Genomic DNA, 22,563 nt, shown 5'->3' with positions numbered 1-22,563 from the left:
TCTTGGAGTTTGAGTCAGGGTTTGAAGAAGGAGTCTGACTCTGCCAGTCGGGCATCAGGAAGGAAGTTCCAGGAGGAGCACACGGCCAGGAAAATCCCCGAGGCAGGTTTTGGAAAGCATAGCACACACTCAGAATATGCAGGGTCGAGGCAGGCTGGACTACACTGGAGAGGCCACGAGAAAGGCCACTGGGGCCATGGCAATACCGCGGTAATTTGACCGCTGGGGAGTAGGCTCAGTGCTCCTACTACAGGAGAGGCCACCAGGTAGAGGAGTGGGCTTGGCCCACCTGATCCGATGCCCTCATTTTACAGAACAGCCGACCCACCCAAGGTCACAGCGCGTTGTCAGCAGAGCCAGACCCAGAACACAGGTCCCTGAGCTATGGGAGGCTTCAGTGGTAAGGGGACCCACAGCCCTCCCCTGAGTGGAGAGCCAGAGATCACCCAGCATCCCCCACACCTCACAGTGAGTGCCTGGAGAGCCCCAGGACCAACACACTGGGGGGAACTCAGCTACACTCACCCATCATCCCTCTGCCAAAAGCCAGTGATCTGCCCCTCCATATTGCCCAGCTCCCCAGCCTGCATGGCTCAGATCACTCCCCCTCCCCCCTTGAGCCCCCCTTCAATGCTCTGCCTGCACGTGATGAGGACTAACATTACTGAGCCCTACGGTGCACCCACACCACCAGCTCCTCACTACATTATCCTACATCCTTACCCTGAGAGGTACACGTGATTCTACCCATTTCACAGATGAGATGAGCAAGGTCCAGACAGGGTGAGGGATCTGGGGCCAAGATCTGAGCCACCTACCATGTGGCCGCCTCCAAAGCCAGTGAGTGCTCTGGGCTGCCCGCCGCAACCAGGCACTCGGCCGATATCCCCAGTCTACATGCCAGGTGCTGGTCTGAGCACTTTCCGTGTATTCACTTAATCTTTACCGTGCCCTGTGAGGTGGGGAGCATTTTACAGACAAGGAAACTGAGGCACAGAGAGGTACTCCCAGGTGATAAATGGCAGAGCAGGGGTTTGAGGCCAGGCCATCTGGCCCCAGAGCCCATGCCTTAACCATCGCATGCTACTGCCTCTTGGGGCTCCCCATCTGGCTGGCCCTCCCTCGCTCCTGTCTCGAGCTCTCCTTCCTCAGGCCAGGGAGACGGGGTGGAAGAGGGACAAGGGGCCAGGGGTGGGAGGAGGCCAGCAGAGTGGGAGCGGAGGGAAAGAGTGAGCCTCTCCCACAGGCTCCACCCTTATATCTCCTCCCCCACCCACCCATCACCTCTGTGGTTTCACGAGGACTGTTCAGGGACCATTTGCATATTTAACAGGTGAGGAAACTGAGGTCCTGAGAGGCCCAGTGATTGCCCAAGGTCCCCAGACTCCTGCTGACCCCTCCCCCCCACAACACCCTTGGCAGCAACAAGGGTCAGGATGTAGGTTTGGGCACTCCCTTGGTCCCCCTCTCCCATCCCCAGAGCTGTCTTGGTCCTCCCTCTTGAGTCCCTAGGTCAACAATCAAGCAAAGTCCTGCCCCAGGGCCTTTGTATTTGCTGTTCTCTCTACCTAGAACACTCTCCAGATATCCAATGGGCAAGTCCCTTTGCTCTATTTGAGCTTGTGTAGAAATAATCCTTCTTCAGTGAAGCCATCCCCAACCATCCTGTCTACATTGGCACCCCTCCGCCATGCCTCAGCTTTGTTCTGCAGGGAACTGCCCCCCCCCCCATTAGGTATTATACAGTTTACCTGTTCACTGCCTGCTCTCCCCCTCTAACATAGAAGCCCACCGGGACAAGGCCTTACTCCGTTTTGTTTCCTGCTTTACAAAGTTGCTTAGAGCGGTGGTTCTCCACCTGGGCCGGCACATGGATATCACCTGGGGAACCCAAGCCCCATCTCAGACCAATTAATCTGAATTCCTGGGGTGGGGCTTGGGTACTAGGATTTTTTTAAACTCCCTGGGTGATTCCAAGGTGCAGCCAGATGGAGAACACTCCTCTAGCCGTGCTAGGCACAGAGAAGATGTTCGATATGGAGTCCGTGAGTGGAATGAGTGAATGAATTCTTGCCCCGGGGCCCTGTCATCTCCAACCTGGACTCCAGGAGCGCACCAGGCCTCCCTCCAGGGCATTTCTGGGAAGTGGCCCCAGAGGCCCCTCTGCCTCCTTGAAATTTCACAATCATGAGTCTGTTTGCCAATCCAGTCACCAGAGCTGAACCCAGGCTTCCAGCCCCAAACCTCCTGTATTCAGAGCTGGGTCTGCAACCCCAGGATGCACCTGCGAGGCAGCTGGCTCGAGAGGGCTGCAGCGGGGGCAGGGTGCTCCCTGGAGAGCCTGGTGGGATGGGAATACTAGGCCGACTCAGACCACACGGTCTGGTGGCCAACCAAGCCTCCTGGCAGGTGTCCAACCACAGGCCCGGCCCCCAGGCCTCATCCGCCTGCTGGAGCTTGAGGAATCCGATGCTCTAGTAAACTCCCCAGGTGACTGTGATGAGGTGCCAGGCTTGAGAACCACCAAGGCAACGCAACGTCTCCCCCAGCAGCCCTACCCACCCATCCTTCCCCCCACCTTGCATCCCCGGTATCCGACTATATTGGGGGGGGGGCACCGCTCCACTGTGGACAGTAACCAGGTGGTTGGGACAGAGCACAGAGGACAGAGAGAACAGCCAGTGGAGTGGTCAGTGGGGGGCTCTGAGCTCAGTGCCACATTCCCCCCCCCCCCCACTGCACCTCCCTCCCCTCTCTCTGCAGGCTCCAGCCTGACCCTGACGTCTTGACGTCCCCCTTCCCGGGCTCTCACCAGAGGGACACCTGGTGCTTGGGGGAAAGAGGGACACTGTAAAAGCATGGGCTATGCACTTCTCACCCGAGAACAGCCCCTGAGAGTCACCCTCAGCAAGACCTACTTCCCCCACCTCTTCCCCTCCTCCCCCACCCCTTCGGCCGCCTAGCCCCTCACAAACGCTATCAAAACTATTCTACCAATATCAAAACTGTTCCGGTAACACCCGCGTCCCCAAAGCACCTACCAAGGGTTTTGCCCACATTATCACCTCTGCCGGGTGAGTGCCATCGTGTCCGCGCTGCAGACGATCAACTGAGTCTCAGAAAAGCCACGCAGTATTAGGCCAGGTCTCAAACCCAAGTCTATCGGATGGCCAAGAGTTAGGAGAGCAGAGTGGCAAAATGGGTAGATTCGGGGCCGCACAGTTTGCATGCTGGCTCCTCCACGCTAGCTGTGGGACCTTGGTCAAGTTGCTTGGCTTCTCTGTGCCTCAGTTGCCCACTTGTACAATGGGGATAACAACTGCCCACCGCGGGCTGCCGTGAGGGTTGAGACGAACCCTGGCACAGGATACGTGTCATGCAAACGTTGTGATAATTCCACCTCAGACACCTCTTCTGGAGGGTCCCTCATTCAACCCCAAATATCTATTGAGGAAGCTTTGTTGGGACAAATCTCTAATAACAGCCTAAAATGGTGCATGGGGTTACCCTCGAACAGGGAAAAAGGTGTAGGTGAAGGGAATTCCAATTCCATAAGTCAGGGAGGCGCTGGAGGTGTTTGGGAGGGTGGAAACACATCCAAGTGGTCCTGGAGTTCACCAGAGTGATGGGCACTGGTTGGCACTGGTTTGACCCAATGGTTCGATGGGCCGGGCTGCACTCATCCCCACGGCCAGGGGCGTCTGCAGGGTGGTGCAGACCATGGCATCCCTGCTGGTATTACAGAGTTTGGGGGGACATGGGGGAGCAGACGCTTCACTCTCCATGACACCATTCAGCCAAGACTCCTGAGAGCCTACTGCGAGCCTGGCACCAGCCGAGGGTCCTACGGGTGCTGCTGAGGGTCAACTGGTCTCATCTGCTCAGTCCCCAGGTGGTAGTTCAAGAGTAGCCCTATACCTGGCTGGCTGGGTCGGTAGAGTGTGCAACTCTTGATCTCAGTGTTGTGAGTTCGAGCCCCATGTTGGGAACAGAGATTACTTAAAAAATAAAATCTTTTTGGGGCCCCTGGCCGGCTCAGTTGGTTAAGCATCCGACTTCGGCTCAGGTCACGATCTCGCGGTTCGTGAGTTCGAGCCCCACGTCAGGCTCTGTGCTCACAGCTTGGAGCCTGGAGCCTGTTTCGGATTCTGTGTCTCCCTCTCTCTGCCCCTTCCCCAGCTCACACTCTGTCTCTCTGTCTCCAAAAGAAATAAACATTAAAAAAAATAAAATCTTTTTTTAAAAAAAGTATCCCTGTAGGGCACCTGGGTGGCTCAGTCAGTTAAGCATCTGATTTCAGCTCAGGTCATGATCTCACAGTTTGTGAATTCGAGCCCCACTTCAGATGAGCCCCACTTCTCTCTCTCTCTCTGCCCCTCATGGGATTTTTCTCTCTCTCTGCCCCTTGCTCACTTGCACCGCAGCCCCCCTCAAAAAATAAATAAATAAATAGATAAAAATTTTAAAAATAGCCCTAGACAATACACAAATGTAGGTCTTATGTATACCCACAAAACTTCATCGCTGGGCACTGAAATTTGAATTTCATGTGATCTTCCTGTGTTGTAGATATATTATTCTTTTGATTCTTTTCTTCAACCACTTAAATACCAAGACCATTCTTAGTTCGTGGGCCATACAAAAACAAGTGGTGGGCCAGATTTGGCTCATGGGCCATAGTTTGCTAACCCCTAGTCTAGAGGGGGAAGCCAGCGGCAAAAAGGAAAACAAGCAAATATGGGCATAAGTACAAACTGTGATGAGTGCCATAAAGGGAAAGATGAGGAAACAAGATAGAATAACTGGGGCGGGGGGGAGAGGCAGAGGGGAGGGAGTCCATTTAAGCTTAAGGTTGAATGAGAAGGATCTAGCCTCATAGAGTCAGGAGAGAACATTCCATACAGAGGGGAACGCAGGTGCAAAGGCCCTGTGGTGGGGAAAATAGCACAGTGTCATGACGGACCATAAGGAAAATAGAGTGACTGTGTGGATTGCACCCAGGAGACACAACAGACGTGGTTGGGCACCAAGTAGCACAGAGCTTCTGAGACAGGCAAGGGTTTGGAAGTTTGCATTTTAATCTAAAAGCAATCAAAGGTTTAACAGAGGTGAGTAGATTCAATTCGGCTTTTAGAAAGATCTCCCTGGCCACTGAGCAGAAGTCTGGCTGTGGTAGGCCCATTTAGAAGCAGGGGGAAAAAAAAGAAGCAGGCGGAAAAAGAGAAGGTTTCTGCAATGGTCTGGATGAGAGGCCCCAGAGGTGGGAGGCCCCAGAGGACACATTCTGAAAGGAAAGCCTGTAGGGTTTCCTTGTAGAAAAAGCATGGTCAAAACTGTTGCCAGGTTTTTGGCTTGGGTGCTGGAAGGATGAAGTGGTCTTCAAGGGAGAAGGGCATGCTGCAGGGGCGGGGGGGGGGGGGGAGGGGGCGGTGTAGATGGACTCTCTCCAAAGCTCCTCCTGGTTGTGCAATGAAAACACTTTGAAGACACAAAGCCATATCCTCAACAGAACATCTTGCGTTATCTAAGCCACAAAGTCTCCCCAGGAGTCCTGGGCCAGGCGCGGAGGAGCTTAGACAAGCCAAGCACCAAGCAGGCAGCTTTCTCCAGAAACAAGCCACAAACCGTTATAGCACTTACAGCCCCACGTGGGTCAAGAGCATCACACAGCCAGGCGGGGGGGGGGGGGGGGGGGGGCCCCGGGCCGGCCTCTCTCAGGAACCTGGGGCACCTGCCCACCTCCACCCTCTCCCCTGCTCACCAGTGTCCCCTCCACCCCCTTTCCTGCCTTCCCCCTTCTGCCCTCCCTCCACTCCGCCCAGCTTTTTCCTCCCACATGCCACTGTTGTGACAGCGAAACAAAGCTCGTTATCTGAAAGTTGAGTTGGCTGCTCAGTCTTCAGGAAGACACAAGAGGCCCAGCAGATGGTGGGGCCTCTCCAGGATTGGCCTCAAAGGTCACCGTCTGTCACTGCCCACCCGCTCCAGCCTCTTCCACATCAATGGAGTCTCTCGTGCTGGTTTCAGGTCCAGCCACAAGCTGTGCAATGACATTTCCTGTGGGCTGACTGTGTGCCAGGCACCGTGCTAGGCCCTCCCTGGACATTAACTCCTAATTCTCTCACCTGGCCTAGGAGACCATTATCACCCCCATTTAACAAGCGAGGAAATACACAGAGGCACAAACAAGCTAAACAATTAGCCAAGGTGGCAAGGACTGGCTAGCCTCCCCTTCTTCAAGCCTCAGCTTTTTTGCCTGCTGCAAATGAGGGAGGGACTCTGTGCAATGACTTCTGGATCCTTCTAGCCCTCACAAGTCTGCGATTTGAAAACTGCTTTCTTCCGAAGGCACTTAACATGTTCCTTCTCCCCCCAACAACGGCTGCTCTCAAGAAAAGATCTTATTGGCTTATTCACACTTTGGTGCAAATGCCCTATATGGTGAGCGAACTCTGGGGGCATGAAGATTCAAACCCAGGCCTAACTGGCACCCAAACCTGGGCTGTCCCAACATAGCACTACATAGGCCACATCCTCAGGCTTTAGGATGTCTTCCAAAAGGTATGCTTTACACCTATCAGTATTCCCTGTCTCCGGAAGAGAGCCAAAACGAGGATGAAGGGACAGGAAGTAAGGGATATAAGCTATCAAGTCAGATCCAAGACTACTCAGAGTCAGGGCTTCTGGTCCCCACAAAGGCCTGAGTCTCACTTCCAACCCAGTTTATTTGGACAGGCAGTCTGGAAGGAGTCAGGCCTGGGAGCTGGGGACCTGCCTTCTAGCTCCGCCCTGTCACTTAACAGGGGTCAGATTCCACCTCTATACGAAGGGGAGTTGGCCCTTCCAGCTCCAGTAGCTGGGAGGTTTGCTCACCCCCTGGCCCCGACTGCACCCCATTAGCTTTTCGCCAGGCAGGAAATCACCTCTAGTGTCCCCAAGCCCAGAGCTCCTCTCTGAACTGTGCACAGGAAATTCACCTCTTAGAGGAAGGGGAGCTATAATCACAGACTCTGGTGGAAGCTCCCAGCAGGCCCCACTTATTGGCCTTGGCAGAGCAGGGCTGCAGTGGTGCCCTTTGAAATAGACACCTGACACAGCTGCTGTCCCTGCCTGGGTGCCCCTCCCTCATGCTCGCCACCCTGGGGCCTCCGCTCCCTTTGCCTCTGTAAATGGTTTCTAAGTTTCTCACCCAGCCTCTCATTTCTATCAGTTTAATTATTGAGGAGCCCTCTTGTCGCCAGCCTGGAACATTAACGCTGTTAAAAGGAACCCAGGGAATGCAGACCACAGATGACTGACTCCTTCTGGCTCAGTCCCCATCTCCGTGCCCTCCCCCTCCCTTCCCTTTCCCAACATGTCCCCTCTGTCCCCCATTCCTTCTCTCCTCCCAGGTCTCTACCCCCACCCCTGTCCGGTCTCTCTTTCTGAGCAGCTAGGGAGACTCCTGACCGTCTGCCCCAACCCATTCATCTCTCTGTAATTGGAGGAGGCACAGATAAAACTGAGGCCTGGGCCATGTTCACAGGTGACCAGATGGGCAGGGAAAATGAAACACTTGTGAGCCCCTGGCTGGTGATGCACTTTGGCCCAGGCACCCTCACCCCACCAGAGACCTTTCTCCAACCAAAGAGGGGTGAGCACAGAGGTCACAGCGCATTCCCATGTGGGGTCACTGGATGCCTCATCCCAAAATATCCATGTTTCCAAGAACATGCTCACCATTCTTGGAGCCTTTACCCTGTGTCACGTGACACCTCTCCACTCCTTTGATCCTCTCTACCTCCCTATAAAGTGGGCACTGGCTTGCCCCTGGGAGATGGCAGGGAGGCACTCACCGAGGTCATAGCCCCCAGGGCCCCATCAGGCTGTTTTCTAAAACATCCAGAGTAGGGGCGCCTGGATGGCTCAGTCGGTTGAGCATCCGACTTCAGCTCAGATCATGATCTCATGGATCATGGATTCGAACCCTGTGTTAGGGTCTGTGCTGACAGCTCAGAGCCTGCAGCCTGCTTCTGATTCTGTGTCTCCCTCTCTCTCTGCCCCTCCGCCACTCACACTCTGTCTCCGTCTCTCAAAAATAAACATTAAAAAAAATTAAAACATCCAGAGTCACCAAAAGTGTTTAATAAAAAGCTCCAATAAGGAAACTGCAGCAGCCCCATCTGTGGTCTGGCCTTCTCCAAGGCTGGGGGTCTAGACCCCATCCAGACAGACTGACAAGGAGTCTGGGGCTTGTCCCCTCTGCTGATGGCCAAAGTAGCCTCACCTCTCAGGCCTGGGGCAGGCAGGCTGAAGTGATGACTCAGCTAGCCCAAGCCATCACCATCATCAGGCCCTGGCCTGAGCAGCTGAGCCCGGCTTCCTCCTCCGCTCTGGGTCTCCACTCGTCAATGCAAAACAGGGCAGGTGAGAAGGCTGGACCAGGCTACCCATTCCCAAACCATCTACCAGGAATGACCTCAGGCAGCACAGCCCCCCAGAGGTTGTTCAGATTATCTATTGCAAAGTTTCCTTCATCTTAATTCTGCATTCTTCATAATGCATCCATTTGTTGGAAAATTAAGATAGTGTTCCTAGACAGTGTTTCATAAAACCACCAAGTAAAACCAACACTCCAGAAAGAAGGCCTATAGGTGAGACAGCACAGCACATGGCCCCACAAAGTTCCAACCCCCACTCCACACTGTGACGGGACAACTCTAGCTTCCTTTCTTTACCACTCATCCCCACCCCCATCCCCAACATGGTGACCTTCCACACCATTCACCCCCACTTCTATCCACGCTCCCCAAAATGCCCCCAAGTACGGATGCATCATGGGACTGGGCGAATGGACTCCAGAAAAGGTCCAGGTGAGAGAGCTTCAGCCTCAGACTTCCCACTCTGCATGGGCCCAGACAGCCTCTCTCAGCCCACTGCACCTAACTCTGGAGACTCTGAGGAGAGAAGGGGCCATCTCCAAAGGCTGAGAGCCTAACACCAGGGTGAAGGAGGGACCCAGCAGCTTCCTCTGGGCTTTTCTTCCTCCTCTTTCCTCACATTCTCCCTCCCTCTCTCTCTCCCTCCTCCCCCCCCCCCCTTACACACACACACACACACACACACACACACACACGCAGTCGCGCGCGCACACACACACACAAACACAGAGCAAACAAGGCAGGCTCCGAGAGCAGAGCGGCTCATAATTATTGGTAAAATGCTTGTAATGTTTTTCTCTCTACCCGGTAGCTTTCAGTTGTTTTAGCAGCTTAGCGAAGCACTTGGCTCCAATTGAATTGCAAATCAGCAGCTCTTGCCCCAGGAAGAGAGGAAGGGAGGTAGCAAGGAGGGGGCAGGGAAGGATTCCAGAAGGAAAGGGAGAAAGGTGTGCAAGGAAGAAGGGCAGGAGGAAGGAAATGAGCAAGGGAAGCCTAGTTCGGGGCCAAGGGCAACAGAAACAGAGACTGCCTGCTCCTTCCAGGCCCTTTCCCTGTCCTCATCCATTCTCTATGGGTTCCGTAGCCCAATGCCCCATCCAAAATATCAAGACACATTTTCTAACCATAATCTTGGGGTGGAGTAGGAGGGCCACACAGGGCTCTCTCAGCTACTAGAAGAAAAACATATCTTTCTTGGGAATTGCAATTATTTGAAAACAATGTCAAAACAAAAGTCTTGCTTTTTCTCCCTGGCAATCTCCAACATTTGTATTTCGATTCTATCTATCTCTCTCTCTATCTTTTACTCTCTTTACCTTTCTATCTACCTATATTTCCATGTATCCATCTTTCTGTCTTTATATATACATACATGTGTCCTCCTAGCTCCTCCTCCCTTCTGTTGTTCAGCACTTCCTTTTCCCCTCTTGGTTCAGCATTCCCCACTGAGGAGTACAGTTGATCAGGCCGCGTGTGCTGTTTCAGCACCATGGTCAGCACCACAGCACTGGGTCCCTCCCTGACACCTCCACTCTGCTGAGCCTAGGCTTTGACCATAGGACTGCCCCCAAATTCTCATATACTGCTCCCTGGGAAACATACTCTCTTCCCCAGAGTCCAGGAAGGAACAGGAGAAAGAAGCTGGCCAGGCCTGGCACCCTGGGTGTGGAGGGCTGGGGCTGTTGGTAGAAACACACATCTGGGGCCAACCAGCCAGGCACTAACCTTGAAGAGACGGAGGATGTTGGCCACCATGATGGAGACCGAGCTCCCTGAAGCACCGATGACACCCACCACACGTTCAGGTTTGGTGATGATGGGTGGGCCGCCACTGCCACAGCGGACCTCCGTGCCATCCTTCTCGATGAGCGCCTGCACAAAGGTCAGCGACTGCTCGAGGGCATGGGTGTCCCTCGAGCAGGTGTCCAGAATGCGGGCGCCCAGCGTGATGTTGGGCAGCAGGTCCGGGTCATTGTTGATGCGATCCAGGGCAAAGAGCATGGCCTCCAGTCGGTGGATGCCCTTTTCCTTCTTAAGTTCTCCACAAGCCTTGCCCTCTGAGCCCCGGCCGTGCACAGGGAACAGGCCTCCCAGTGTGATGTCCCCATCTATGCGGATGGAATTCATGTGGGGGTGGCCCTTGGGCTTCCCCAGGGAGGAAGGCATCCAGGGGCCATAAAGGCTAAGGAGCAGGCAAAGAGGCAGCCGGGCCCACCACCAGCCCCAGCCTGTCTTCCCAGGCATCTCGGAAATCCCTAGAGACCCATGAATGGCGGGCCCCACTCCTAGCCTTGGCAGGCCCCTAGCCCCGCAGCCTGGGTGAGCATGGGCAGGGCAGCCCCCACAAGTCTCTCTGGGGCAGCTTCAGCAGCAGGGTGGCCAAGGACGGCCAACAGGGTAACCCATGCTGGTGCTCCTCGCCACTCAGGCAGTGCTCAGTTGCCGACACAGGCCATGCCCATGGGCGACAGGGAGTAGCCAGGGAGCAGCAGAGCTCCAGTCTTGGTCCCCACGTCCTGCAGGCCTGTTCTTGATGGATGAATGTGAAAACAGGAGAGTGCTCCTAGCTTGATGTATCTTGGCATCAAGGAGAAAACAGCTCCAATGCTCTCCTCCTATCAACCTTAGAAGGGAGAAAGAGAGAGAGAGAGAGAGAGAGAGAGAGAGAGAATCAAACAGAAGCCCAAAGAAGACATTAGCTATTCTGATCGCTCATCAGGAGCTTGAGAGAAGGAGACGCTGGAGGTTATCACCACAGGCTCCACAACTCTGAACTTGGCTCTTGGAGCTGCTGCTCAACTTTGGTTCAAGTGGGAGAGCCCGAGGCAGAAATTAGGTCATGTTTGAAGACTTCTTAAGGCCTGTACCCACTGCCATCAGAAACCCAGGCATCAGAGAGCGCAATTCCCAGGAACAGCCTGGAACTGGCTTGGGCAGAAGAGAGGTCTTGCTCACCCACATGAAGGAGTAGCAAGAAACCAGTTTTGCAGGGCCCAACCCCATTTTAGAGATGAGGAAACTGAGGCCCAGAGCAAGAGAGCATTTTGCCCAAGTCACACAGGTAGTGAGAAGCGAAACACTGTGTAGAGCCCAGCTTCCCAGCTGCCAGCTCTGGAACCAGAGACACTCAGGCTCCTTGGGGACTCGGAGAGAGACCAGGAAAGCCAGCAAGGCCCCCTGCAGAAGAAATCAGGCTGAGAGCTGCTAACTCTGAAGGCCAGGGAGAAGGTGGGGCTGTCGGTTCCCGGATTCTCCTCCTGGAACAATGCAAATTTCACATTGCCACCCCAGGCAGAGGGCAACCCCAGGGGCTCCCAGCTCAAGAGGCAAGCCTCCTTGTCATGTGCTTGGCCTCTTTCCCCCACCCTCTTTCTGCTGGTCTTTATCTCTCCCATTTCTCTGCTGCTCCTTCTCTCTCCCCCACTTCCTCCCTCTGAGAGTGGGGCTCAGGTTACGGCCTGAGCTACTGCACATTATCATGATCATTGTCATTATTATTGTTGTTGTGATTAAATATTTATCTGCAAGGGTAGAAGAGACAACACCAGCTCTTCCTCATTCTCGCTGCTAATTTGGGCTAATTTCCCCTGGGGTTCCTTCCTTGGCCCCAGCCTCCCTCTCAAAGCCAGCAACCTCCCTCCCCTCAACTGAGAAGGCCACAGGGAGAAGAGCTAGAAGCTGAGTCAGGGATTGGCCAGGGGCCTCACTCTAAGGACCCCCGGCCCCAACGGGTTTGTCAGATGAAGACTAGCAAGCCACTTCTACGCCTCAGTTTCCCTAGCCATCTGGAAGAAGGGCTTGTGTTTGGATCAGGAGGTTTTCCTAGCGATGTGGTCCCTGCATCAAGGCCAAGTGGGGTCTCGGAGCCACCCGTCCCCCACTTGTAGTTCCCCCCACACAGGAATTACTGACTGTTCCGGTTCTGGGGAAAGGAGAGGAGCGAAGAGGGTACAGCACCCAAGGGTCCAGCCTCAATTCCTGGGCTTCTCTGGCAAGCGCCCTCTGGATCCTCACCTCACATCTGTCCCCTCATCAAAATGCTCCCTCACCCATTAGCTCCTCAGAGGCCAAGAACACAACTATTAATTCTCACTCTGCAGGTGAACCGATAGCCCGGAGGCATCACATAACTCTCCCAAAGTCACACAGCAAGATGGGTCAGGACTCAAAGCCAGCACCAGTCATACTGGGAGACCTGGGGAAGCCTGCAAGAAATCTTCCTAATAACCACCCTCACCCATGAAGCCAGGATCCAGTGACTGAACACTGGGGGTCAGTGCTCGGAGGAAGGCTTAAGAGTGAAAGCTGTTAAAATGCGGGGAGGGGACGGCTACACCTGTACGGACCTGTCATCCTCACCTACACCTTCATGTGGGTAAATTTAACAGCTCGCTTTCCTGGAGGGCCATGTGGGCACTAGCTGCTGATGCCAGGACTGGGCAATTCAGAAAAGAGAAACTGGAGAAGGCTTCAAGAGCGCCCATACTCCTGCCATCCCCTAGAGGTTCTCAATTTCAAAATCTCTAAAATGGAAGGCTTGGGGCGCCTGGGTGGCTCAGTCGTTAAGCGTCCGACTTTGGCCCAGGTCATGATCTCACGGTTTGTGAGCTCAAGCCCCACGTCAGGCTCTGTGCTGACAGCCTGGAGCCTGCTTCGGATTCTGTGTCTCCTTCTCTCTCTGCCCCTCCCCAACTTGTGCTCTGTCTCTCTATGTCTCTCAAAAAATAAATAAGTGTAAAAAAAAATTTTTTTTAATAAAATAAAATAAAATGGAAGGCTTGGAGTAGGATGCAGTCTAGTGGCCATACTGCCCCTGCAGGCCATTCTCAGTTGTGACAATGATGGGAAGGAGTCACCTCCGGGCCTGCATCCATCCCCTGGGTGGGACAGCCCGCACAATGAAACACTGTCCTGTCCAAGTGCTCTGATGCCCACGGAGAGATAACTTCAAATGACATCATACTGCCAAGTGCCAGGCGCTACACTAAGGGCCTCGCTTACGTTTTCTCAGGTGACGCTCACGTCTCCGGGAGCTGGGCGGTATTCCTATCCCCACCACACAGACGAGGAAGCCGAGGCTCCGAACCTCAGATCGTGGCCCACGGCCCAGGCACACAGCGCCGCGCGGGCCCCTGCCCCCAACCCCCCACCACGCCGGCCCAGAGGGGCTCTCGGGCCCTGCCCAGTCTCACAGCCTACAAGTTCAGGCTTGGTTTGCCTGAATTCAAAGTGGAAGGATTTTTGGCATCGTGACAGGCTGTGTGCCGAGGCCGCAGCAGGGCAGATTCAGGCTGGGAAACCAATGAACAGCAGCTTCTGACGGTCAGGCCCTGCTCAGGCTTCCAGATTCTTCGTGAGGGCTTCTCCTTGAAGCCCCAGCCCCTCCAGACTGAGTGATGTGCATACACAGGCACATGTACACACACACACACACACACACACACACACACACACACACACACACACACCGGAAACCACAGACAGACACACATACACGATGGGGAAGGGCGGAGGCTGCATGGAGGAAGGAGCCCTCATCGAGGAGAAAAACAAATACTTGCAGGGTTAGAATCAAGACCCCAAGGCCCCAGGCCCTGCCCCAGGCTGGCCAGACTGCCCTCCGGCTTCCCTCCACCAGCACTGCGCCTGGCCCCTGCCTAGTGGGCTCCTCTCCACCCCTCAGCCCTGCCAGGTCTGCCTTTTCTGAACATTTCCAAAGAGCTGGGCAAACCACCGCCTCTTTTAGCCTCCCCTCCTTCCTTTGATCCTGTAACAGGAACAAGGGAAAAGTAAAAATACTCTGAGAGTGAAAGGAGCCACCAAGAGCAGAGGCTGGGGGTAGGGCGGGGGGGGGAGCAAGGCGTCCTTCCATACCCCACAGGGCGGCTCCATCTTGGGGAAGGGGGGCCACATCAGGGGAGGCTTGGAGTCCTCAGACCACACCCCGAATTCTAAAAGAGCCAGGAAAGCTCATACCTCGGACATTTTGGGGGGAGGGGATCTATCACTCCCCAAATGAAGTCACCAAGAAGGCGGCAGGTCTATGCCAGTGTGCCCACCCACTCCCAGTGGGGCCTCTTATTCTATCCTTCCCCACCTCTCTCCACCAACCCCTGTATTCCCTTCCCCTCTGCCGCCTGCCAGATCTCTGGCCCCAGGCAGGCAGGGAGGGATGAGGAGTGGAGGGAAGAACACGCGGTCATCTCCGCACACAACAGTTCACTGGCCAACCGCATTTTTCGGAACATTCTCTTCAGGGAAAGGGGATGTGAGGAGAGCCGGGGAGTGGCTGCAGTGGACCCTTCCCCCCCCAACCCAGCCACCCCACCATCTGAGGGCCTCTCTGCTATCTGTGGGCCTGCAGGGAGAAACTCCACCAACCTGCCTCAGTGACCCCTTCCAAGTCCTAACAAGCAGGACCCCATGCTTCCTCACGTCTAACCTAAATCCTTCCTCCCACAACCAGGGCCTGAGCCAGGAAGAACCACAAACCACGGAACAGTGACCAGATCCAAAGAGACGCACCGTGATTTACTCTGATTTACTTTTCACGAAGCTGCTTTTTATTCTCCCAAAACTAAGGAAATAGAATTCTCCCAAACACCAAAGTAAAGGGCAGAGTCAGAGGGACTGATCCTGCACTTTGCTTGGGCGGGGGGGGGGGGGGACACCTCCAGAGCAACCCATTCCTGCTTTCAGCCTTTGAGGGGACCCTCAAGCTGTGGCTCTTCACCCCTCCAGGCTCAGCCGGGAGACCCAGGCCCCCTGTCCTCTGCCTTCCTTTGAGCCATGCCTCCAGAGCTGCTGGCAGCCCCTTCCCCTCAGCCTTTCCATGGTCCCTCCAGCACGTTTTTTTATCTCTATTCACCTTTGCCTCAGAGGGGCCCAGCCCAGCCCAGGTGCTCAGAAAAGCTGGGGCATTGGGAATGGATGAGTATCTCACATTTCCACAGGAGGGTCTGGCAGCTCCGGTCCCCAGCTGGAAAAGGTGAGAGGGAACCGGAGGCCTCCCCAATCCTTCCTGTACCACCCCGTGCCCACAGGAGCCCATGAGGACCCGAGACGCCGGACGGCAAGCCACCTCTGCGGCCACCTCTCTCCTATCCCCCTTGGGACCCCGCACTGGCCACACAGAGGTGTGCTTTGCTGGATGGTCTCCTCCCATATGGACAAGGCTTAAACCCAAGGAGCAGGTAATAGGAAGCTGCACCCCCCTTCCTCCCCCTCCAATTGCACCAGCAACAGGCCCCGTGGTTTGATATCCACCCGTGTGACTCCCAGTCTGTGGGGAAAGGTGGATGGTCAATGAGCTCCCTCAAACCCCCGCAGCCCAACCCTCTCCCCACAGGGACCACAACTGGAGGGGATCGTGTTGTGCTCGTCTTGACATCTCTGCACCCCAGCCTGGCACAGTGGAAGTTTGTGAAAGTGAATGAATGATGTGATGGGAGTGAATGATTCTGGGCTCTTCCCACCCCCTCTCCCGGGTCATCAATTTCAATATTAATAGAAACAGCAGCCCTTCTCCTAGATACTCCCTGAGCCAGGCCACGTTCTAAGAGCAAGGAAGAGGGCACAGTGGGCGTCTGGGCCCCCTGCCCCCTTCCTTCCATGTCCCCCAGCAGTTCCAGCCCACCAGCCTGCATCAGGAACCCTCCCAAGTACAGAAACCCCAGATCTCACTCCACAGGCCATCCCTTCCCTGTTCCACCAAAACAGCAAGGGCCAGATTCAGAAGTGACTGGAGACAGTGGAGAAATATATGTGGAAGGTAAGAAGAAAAGGAAGGAAGACAGGACGGAAGAGGAAGCATTTCCTTAGCTTAATGCCGACAGAAACTAAGGAGGAGAAAACTTCAAATCCATTGCCCATGCTTCCCCCACTCTATGATTCCCTCCCTGTGACTCTCACCCTTCAGGTATCAACTGAGACCCTTCCTCCTCCAGGAAGCCTGCCCTGATTAGCCAAGTTCCTGTTTCTTCCTTCTTCCACATTAACACCTCTCTCTCTCTCTCTGTTGCTATTTGGCAATGATGAGCCTGGAAGATTTTAAGGGCCTGCATGGACGACCACCCTCGTCTCTGTATCCCCTGTGCCTAGCCCAAGGCTCAGAACACAGGAAATTCTCAATAAACAACAAGACACAGCCGGGTCCCTGCCCAGAGCCAGCAGGCAGCCCAGGGTAGAGGGGCTGCAGTGGATGCAGAGTAGGACTCAGACCTTGCACTGAATTCTTATAACCCCCTTGTGTGGTCAGGCATAGAATACAATCTGTCGTGCCATGACCCCTCAGTTATTCAACATCACGTTCAGATATGTGCTGAGCACCTACTCAGGTGCTGAGCACCTGCTCTGGGCTCTGGGGAAACTCCTGGGAGTGACAGACACCAGCACCTGCCCTGGGGAGCCAACATCCCACAGGGCGTGGGGGGCGGTGGCACAGGAAAGACGATACACGTACTACACGAAAATGTGTGGCACTTCAGGGAATCAAGGGGTTGTGAAGAAAACTAAGACAGGTAAGGGGGGAGGTTAAGACCCAGGGGCTTTTTCAGAGAAAGAGAGTCAAGGAAGGCTTCTCTGAGAAGGTGGCACACGAGCAGAAACTCAAAAACAGTAAAGGGGTCAGCCATTTCCAGGAGAAAATTGCCCCAGGCAAAGAGCAGGGAGCCAGCGAGTGCAAAGGCCCTGAACCTGTGTTTAGCACTCATTGTTCAAGGAACTGCAAGGAAGCCAGCTTACTTGGACGGCAATGGGAAGGGGCAGAAGTAGGAGAGGAGGTCAGAGAGGGCACTGAATATAAGATCAAGCAAAACCCATGGGGATGGAGAAATGGGGGTCCACTGAAGGGTTGTGAGCCCAGTGATAGGCAAGGATTCATGACCAGAGAAACCTGAGGCTCAAAAGGCAGCCGCCTGCCAAGGCCACAGCAGCTCACGTCATTTGGAGGGCAAAGCCAGGCTATCTCATCAGACCTTCGTCCCACCGGCTCAGCCCAGGAAATGCCCAACCCTGACCTTCCCCCTCTCCCAGAACCAGAGCCCAAATCTCCTCCACCCACCAGATCCCACTTCCATGCAGCCCCCTAGGCCTCTCCTTCCTGCCCCAACTTGCCCCACCCCCACCTACCACCACCCTCCCCAGGCTTCTGGCACAATCCAAGTGGGCAAGTGTCTTTGTTTGCAGCTGTTGCTATTGTGGGTTTCATGGCTAATGCGGTTTCTTCCTCTCTCCTCCTCCTTCCTGTCCCCCCTCCTTAAATCAGAGCTCCCCCCCACCCCACTCCAGCACTGCCCTGGAAGGCTGGGTCCCATTGGCTTAGCAAGTCAAAGCTCAAACTCTACCGTCTTGCACAGCCATGAACCATGGCTGTGGGCGAGACTTCCATCCCTAGGCCACACTGAGGCCGGGCACAGAGAAGGGGCAGTGACACCCACGAAGTAATCACTCACTAGAAACAAGAAACCAAGTCAACTCCCCAGTCTTTATTTCTATATTCAAAATCTAAAACTCACCCTGTAGCAATGACGGTGTTTTTACTAGAAGTCACAGCCCCAACCAGCAAACAGGTCCGGGGGTTCGTTTCTGTCTCCCCAAGAAGCAGAGGGGCGAAAGGGCTAAGCTTAGGGGACAGCGCAGGACCCAACCTCCTGGTCCCCATTCTGGTGGCCCAGCCTGGGACCAGCAGCTGCCTGGGTTCTCCCAGGACTCCCAGCAACACAGCCAATGGGCAGCCAGTGCTTTTCTCCAGAACAGGGAGGCCTAACTAGACTCCACAGCCAGCTCGTCAGCGTGGCTCAGCCCAGAATGGCATGGGTTGTCATTATGGGCTGGCATTTCCCAATTACCGCAGATAATATCTACCTTAATTGAATGGGGTCCAGATAATGTCATTATGCACCACGTTCCCCAATTTATTTAATATACGTGTGTACACATATATTTATGCCTCACTGCTGCCACGAGATTGCTAAACGGTGAGGTTAATAATAAAACATTTCGACGGGAGTCATCAGCTTTAATTTAAGGGGTGATTTTTACTATCCTTGTGGTGCTCGTTTTTCCAAGGAGCCAAGAGAAACATGGACAGGACGGTAGAGGCTCTCTCAGGCCTCCAGGCTAGGAGGCGGGGTGGGCAGGGCTGTGGGGTAGGCCCGTCTTTTCCGAGCCAGTTCTGCTGATACCCCTCCCTCTCAGAAGCAGGCTGGGGCAGGGGCGGGGGAGCAGGGAGGACCTGAGGCAGAAGTCAGAAGTCCAGGAGCTTGACTCGAGGACTGGCGGGGGAGGGGGAATGGTGGGGGGGGAGAAGGAAGGAAGCTTGTCTAGAATGCAGAGTTATGAGACTCCGATTGGGCCCAGAGGCAGCAGGGGGGGACACTGGGAGAGAGGCAGGGCAGAGAGGACGGACGGAGGCCGGAGACAGTGCACAGCCAAGAAAGAAACAGAGTTCCCAAGAGCCAGGGAAAAGGCAGCCTGCACTCTGCAAGGGCCAAAGGCAGTGAAATCTCTAAATTAATTTTTGATAGTCCCCTGCTAACTAGGGCAGAGTTGACACGAAAACAAGCCCTTCTTGCTCTCCCCAGGAGCCAGCACCAGGCTGGGTGGGAGCAACAGAAAGCTGGCGTCCTTGGCTCCAGGCTGCCCACCAAGGGAAGCCCCTCGGCCTCCTCCTCCCTCAGGTGGGCCTGGACAGCCAGCAGCTCTTATGCCAGCCCCAGTGAGCAGAGCCAGAGTCCTGATGCCAGCTCCCCCCCCCACACACACACACACACCTTCCCCGGGCAGCAAAGGCAGCTTCCACTCTGCAGAAGTGAGATAACCTTCCAGCCAGCAGCCAGCGGGCCCATCTGCCCAGGCTGCCAGCGGGGCCTGCTCACCGCAAAGTTAGGTTCTCGGCCGAGCAGGGGAGGACAGCAGGGTGGGCAGATGTCGTGGGGTGGGTGGTAATTAGGGGCTGCCGGCTCCACACTCATCTAGGGGAGAGGATGCGTCTAAGGCTGTAATTATAAAGCTCAGAAACCCGTGGGTCCTGGTCCCATCCTTTCCTGCCAGCTGTCCCCCTGCAGCACGGTGGGTTCGGGTGTGGCCAAGCATCCTGGAAGCTGGGCTGGGGACCCTTCAGAGATTTTCTGGCCTGGGCCCATCCCCAACCCTGCCCGCCAGCACGCTCGCTCGCTCGCTGGCTCCCTGTGCTCTCACCTACCTCAGGATGCCTGCCTGCCGCTGTGCGAGGCGCTCCTCCTGGGGACGTCACGCCTCCAACAGAATGAAGCCGCCCAGACGCAGGGTGGGGGAGGAGGGATAAGGGAGGAAGACAGGAGCGGCCTACGCTAGGCCACTGAGGCCGAGAAAGCAGCTCGACTCCTGACGTGCTCCCGCCTCGCCTCCTCCCCCTCAGCCTGCTCAGGACCTGTTCTCAGTGCCATGCTGTGTGCCCCACCCACCCCCCCTGCCATCCCAGACATCTCTCTCCGGAGAATCACCACCAGTAGAGCATTCTTTGGGATTAAGCACCGCCAACTCCCTCTCTGGGCCTCTCTTAAATGCAAATGTCTCAGGGAGGGGTAGCCCTTGGCAGTGACTACATCTCAGAGGGTTATAACTTTCTGGTCTTTTAGTCTCTGAGAGGTTGAAGGTGTTGACAGGTGGGGGAAAGTTTATGGCTAAAAGACAAAAAGTTGGAGGAAGGTGAAAACAGTGGTCACTTAATTCATTTGTGGGCAGGCATGCCCATCCAAGCTAAGCAGAGGCTTGGGGGCACCAACCCAGACCAAGAGCCCCCCACTCCAAGCCAAGGACAGGACTCTGACTCAAGGCTAGAGAGGCCCTCCCAGAAGTGGTCCTCTGGGGGCACCAGGCAGGGAGACCAGGGCTCTGACCCCCACTCTCCCCTGCAGACAGGCCCTCTTCAGGGGCCCTCACCACTGGCCCCCAGAGCCTGCCCAGGAAAGGTGACCACACCCAGGAGCTTCTGTAGGAATTCTCTCTGCTACCTCAGGAAAGGTCACCAGGAAAGACCTCCCGGGGATCCTCACCTCTTCGTTGAAGTTCTCTCCCACCCAGGCCCTGAGGCCTCTGGGGCGCTCAGGACACAGACCCAGAGCCTGCGGCCCAGCTTTCCAGGTGGATCTCAGGGGGGACAGTGGGGCAGACCCAGCACACATCCTGGGGGAGTGGGGAGATGGGAATTAGAACATCCTTCATTTCCACCATGAGCTGGCCCCAGGGATGTGAGGCTGAGGACCAGGCTGTGGAAAGGGGGTGTCCAGTATGGAGACTTAGAACACTGGCCGCCCTGCCTGCCCTGAGCCCCCACTGTCACCCCAGAATAGGGGACTACGATGGGAACACACACACACACAGTACTCCCACCCCCCACCCAGCCATCACGGAGAGCTTTCTGACAGATGACAAAGGGTCGGAAAGACTAACCACCGCTCTAACAGACACGTGGATTCGGACCCCCCACTAGGCAAGCCCAGCCCAGTCCCGCAAAGCAGCTTTACCCGCACCCATGGGCAGGGATGGCGCTGAGAGGGGGTAAAGAGGCAAGGAGCCTCCTCTAAAAAGGACCTTAAGTCTAAAGGCAGGGGTGTCACTCGTGGCCTGGGGGCAGGGGGCGCTCGTACGTTCGGGCCTCAGGACTCCCTGCCGCCGCTACCGCCGCCCCATTTCAGCACAAACAGCCTCAGACCGCCCCTGTGCGGGGGCGCCACTCTCAGTCCGGGCCTCCACCTCCCAGCCCCGCCCCCGCGCGGGGAGGGGGCGCTTCCAGTTCCTGGGCGCCGGGGAAGCCCGACCCGGGAGGGGACCCCCCCCTAACACACACACACACACACACACACACACACACACACGGCCTGGCCACCCGCCCCCGCCGGGGGTTCACCGGGGTCTCGGAGAGGGTCGGTGGGGAGTATCCGAGGAGAACCTGACCCTGAGGTCCCGGGGCCGCGGGGAGACCCCAGACCCTGGAGCGCCGACCCGCCGCGGCCGCGAGCAAGCGGGGACTCGGCCGGTGGCGAAGGTGGCGCCGGGGCGGCCAGGGGAGCGGGACGCGGTGCACGGGAAAGGAGCCGAGGCGCGCGAGGCTGGCGCTGCCCTCCCGCCGGGAGACAGCGGGGAAGAGGTGCAAATAACGCCCCGCGCCCCCGCCTGCCCTGCCCCTCCGCAGAGGGGGCGCGCTAATGCCGCCGCCCCCACCTGAGAGCTGGCACGACCCCCCCCCCCCATCCGGTAGAACCTGACAGAACACCCCTACACGGAGACACTTTCCCCCAGGCCCGCAAAAAAGCCGCTGCCCCATTCCCTCCCTCGGGGGCCTTCGGGGAGACCCTCCAGCCTCGGTCCCGCGCCCTCTCGCCCTGAGGGCTCAGATCCCCCGGCCCTCCTCCGGGCAGCCCTGAGCGCGGGAGCTCGTCAGAGGCCACCTCCCCGAGCCCCGATGTCCCCGCCGCAGCCCGCGCCCCAGAGGCCGGAGGGCACGGTCCCCTCTGCCGGTTTCCCGCGGGCCACAACTCACCGCGCGCGGGCGAGGTCTGAGCCGCGGCGAGGGGTCGGTTGCGCTCCCGCCTGCCCCGGGGGCGCAGAGAGGCGGCGGCGGCGGCTTGCTGCTCGCGCTGCCCAGAGCCGGGGCCGCGGCGGACGGCGCTGACGCTGCGGACCGAGCCGGGCGCGGAGCCGCCCGGAGTCCCGGACGCGGCGGGGATGAGCTGGCGGCTGCCCGGCCGGAGCCGCCTCCAAGCGCGCGGCGTTCTGCTGCCGCTCCGGCGAGAGCGAGCGAGCGAGCGAGCGAGCTAGGGAGCCGCGGCCAGCCCTGCTCCGGCTCCGCGGAGCCCGGCGTCCGAGCCGAAGGGAGCGGGCGAGGCGGCTCCGGGGAGCGGGGTGCAGCCGGGGGCTCCGGGAGGGGAAAGGAGTGGAGCGGGAGCCGACTGGCGAGCGCAGCCGGCCGAGATGCGGGCGCCTGGCGGCGCCGCGGCAGCGGCAGCAGCAGCAGCAGCAGCAGCAGGAAAAAATGAGAGCGAGCGAGAGAGCGCGCTGGAGAGCGAGCGAGAGACAGGGGGAGCGAGGAAGACGCTGAGAGGGGAGGCTGCGGGAGGGGGCGGGAGCGCCCGGGAGCACGAGGGGGCGAGGGGACCGCAGC

General features: G+C 56.7%; 1 protein-coding gene across 8 annotated transcripts in view; it reads right to left on the bottom strand.

Annotated features, from left to right (window-relative positions):
- GRM4 (glutamate metabotropic receptor 4) overlaps positions 1-22,563 on the bottom strand; it is a 151,216-nt gene extending 128,653 nt beyond the window's left edge. For 5 of the 8 annotated variants that reach the window (XM_053905127.1, XM_053905128.1, XM_019456800.2 and 2 more), the window contains exons 1-3: positions 21,943-22,048; positions 20,456-20,585; positions 10,146-11,043 (exon numbers count right to left, since the gene is read on the bottom strand). In XM_053905127.1, the coding sequence (XP_053761102.1) occupies positions 10,146-10,664 (519 nt within the window). In that variant the 5' untranslated portion in view covers positions 10,665-11,043; positions 20,456-20,585; positions 21,943-22,048. Of the gene's footprint in view, positions 1-10,145; positions 11,044-20,455; positions 20,586-21,942 lie in introns of all 8 variants that reach the window. The other 3 variants (XM_019456799.2, XM_019456802.2, XM_019456805.2) reach the window with 3 other exon arrangements.

This window comes from Panthera pardus, unplaced genomic scaffold (assembly GCF_024362965.1).
Source record: "Panthera pardus isolate Hobbes unplaced genomic scaffold, ASM2436296v1 HiC_scaffold_17, whole genome shotgun sequence".
NCBI lineage: Eukaryota > Metazoa > Chordata > Mammalia > Carnivora > Felidae > Panthera > Panthera pardus.
This window is presented reverse-complemented; position numbering and strand designations above follow the sequence as displayed.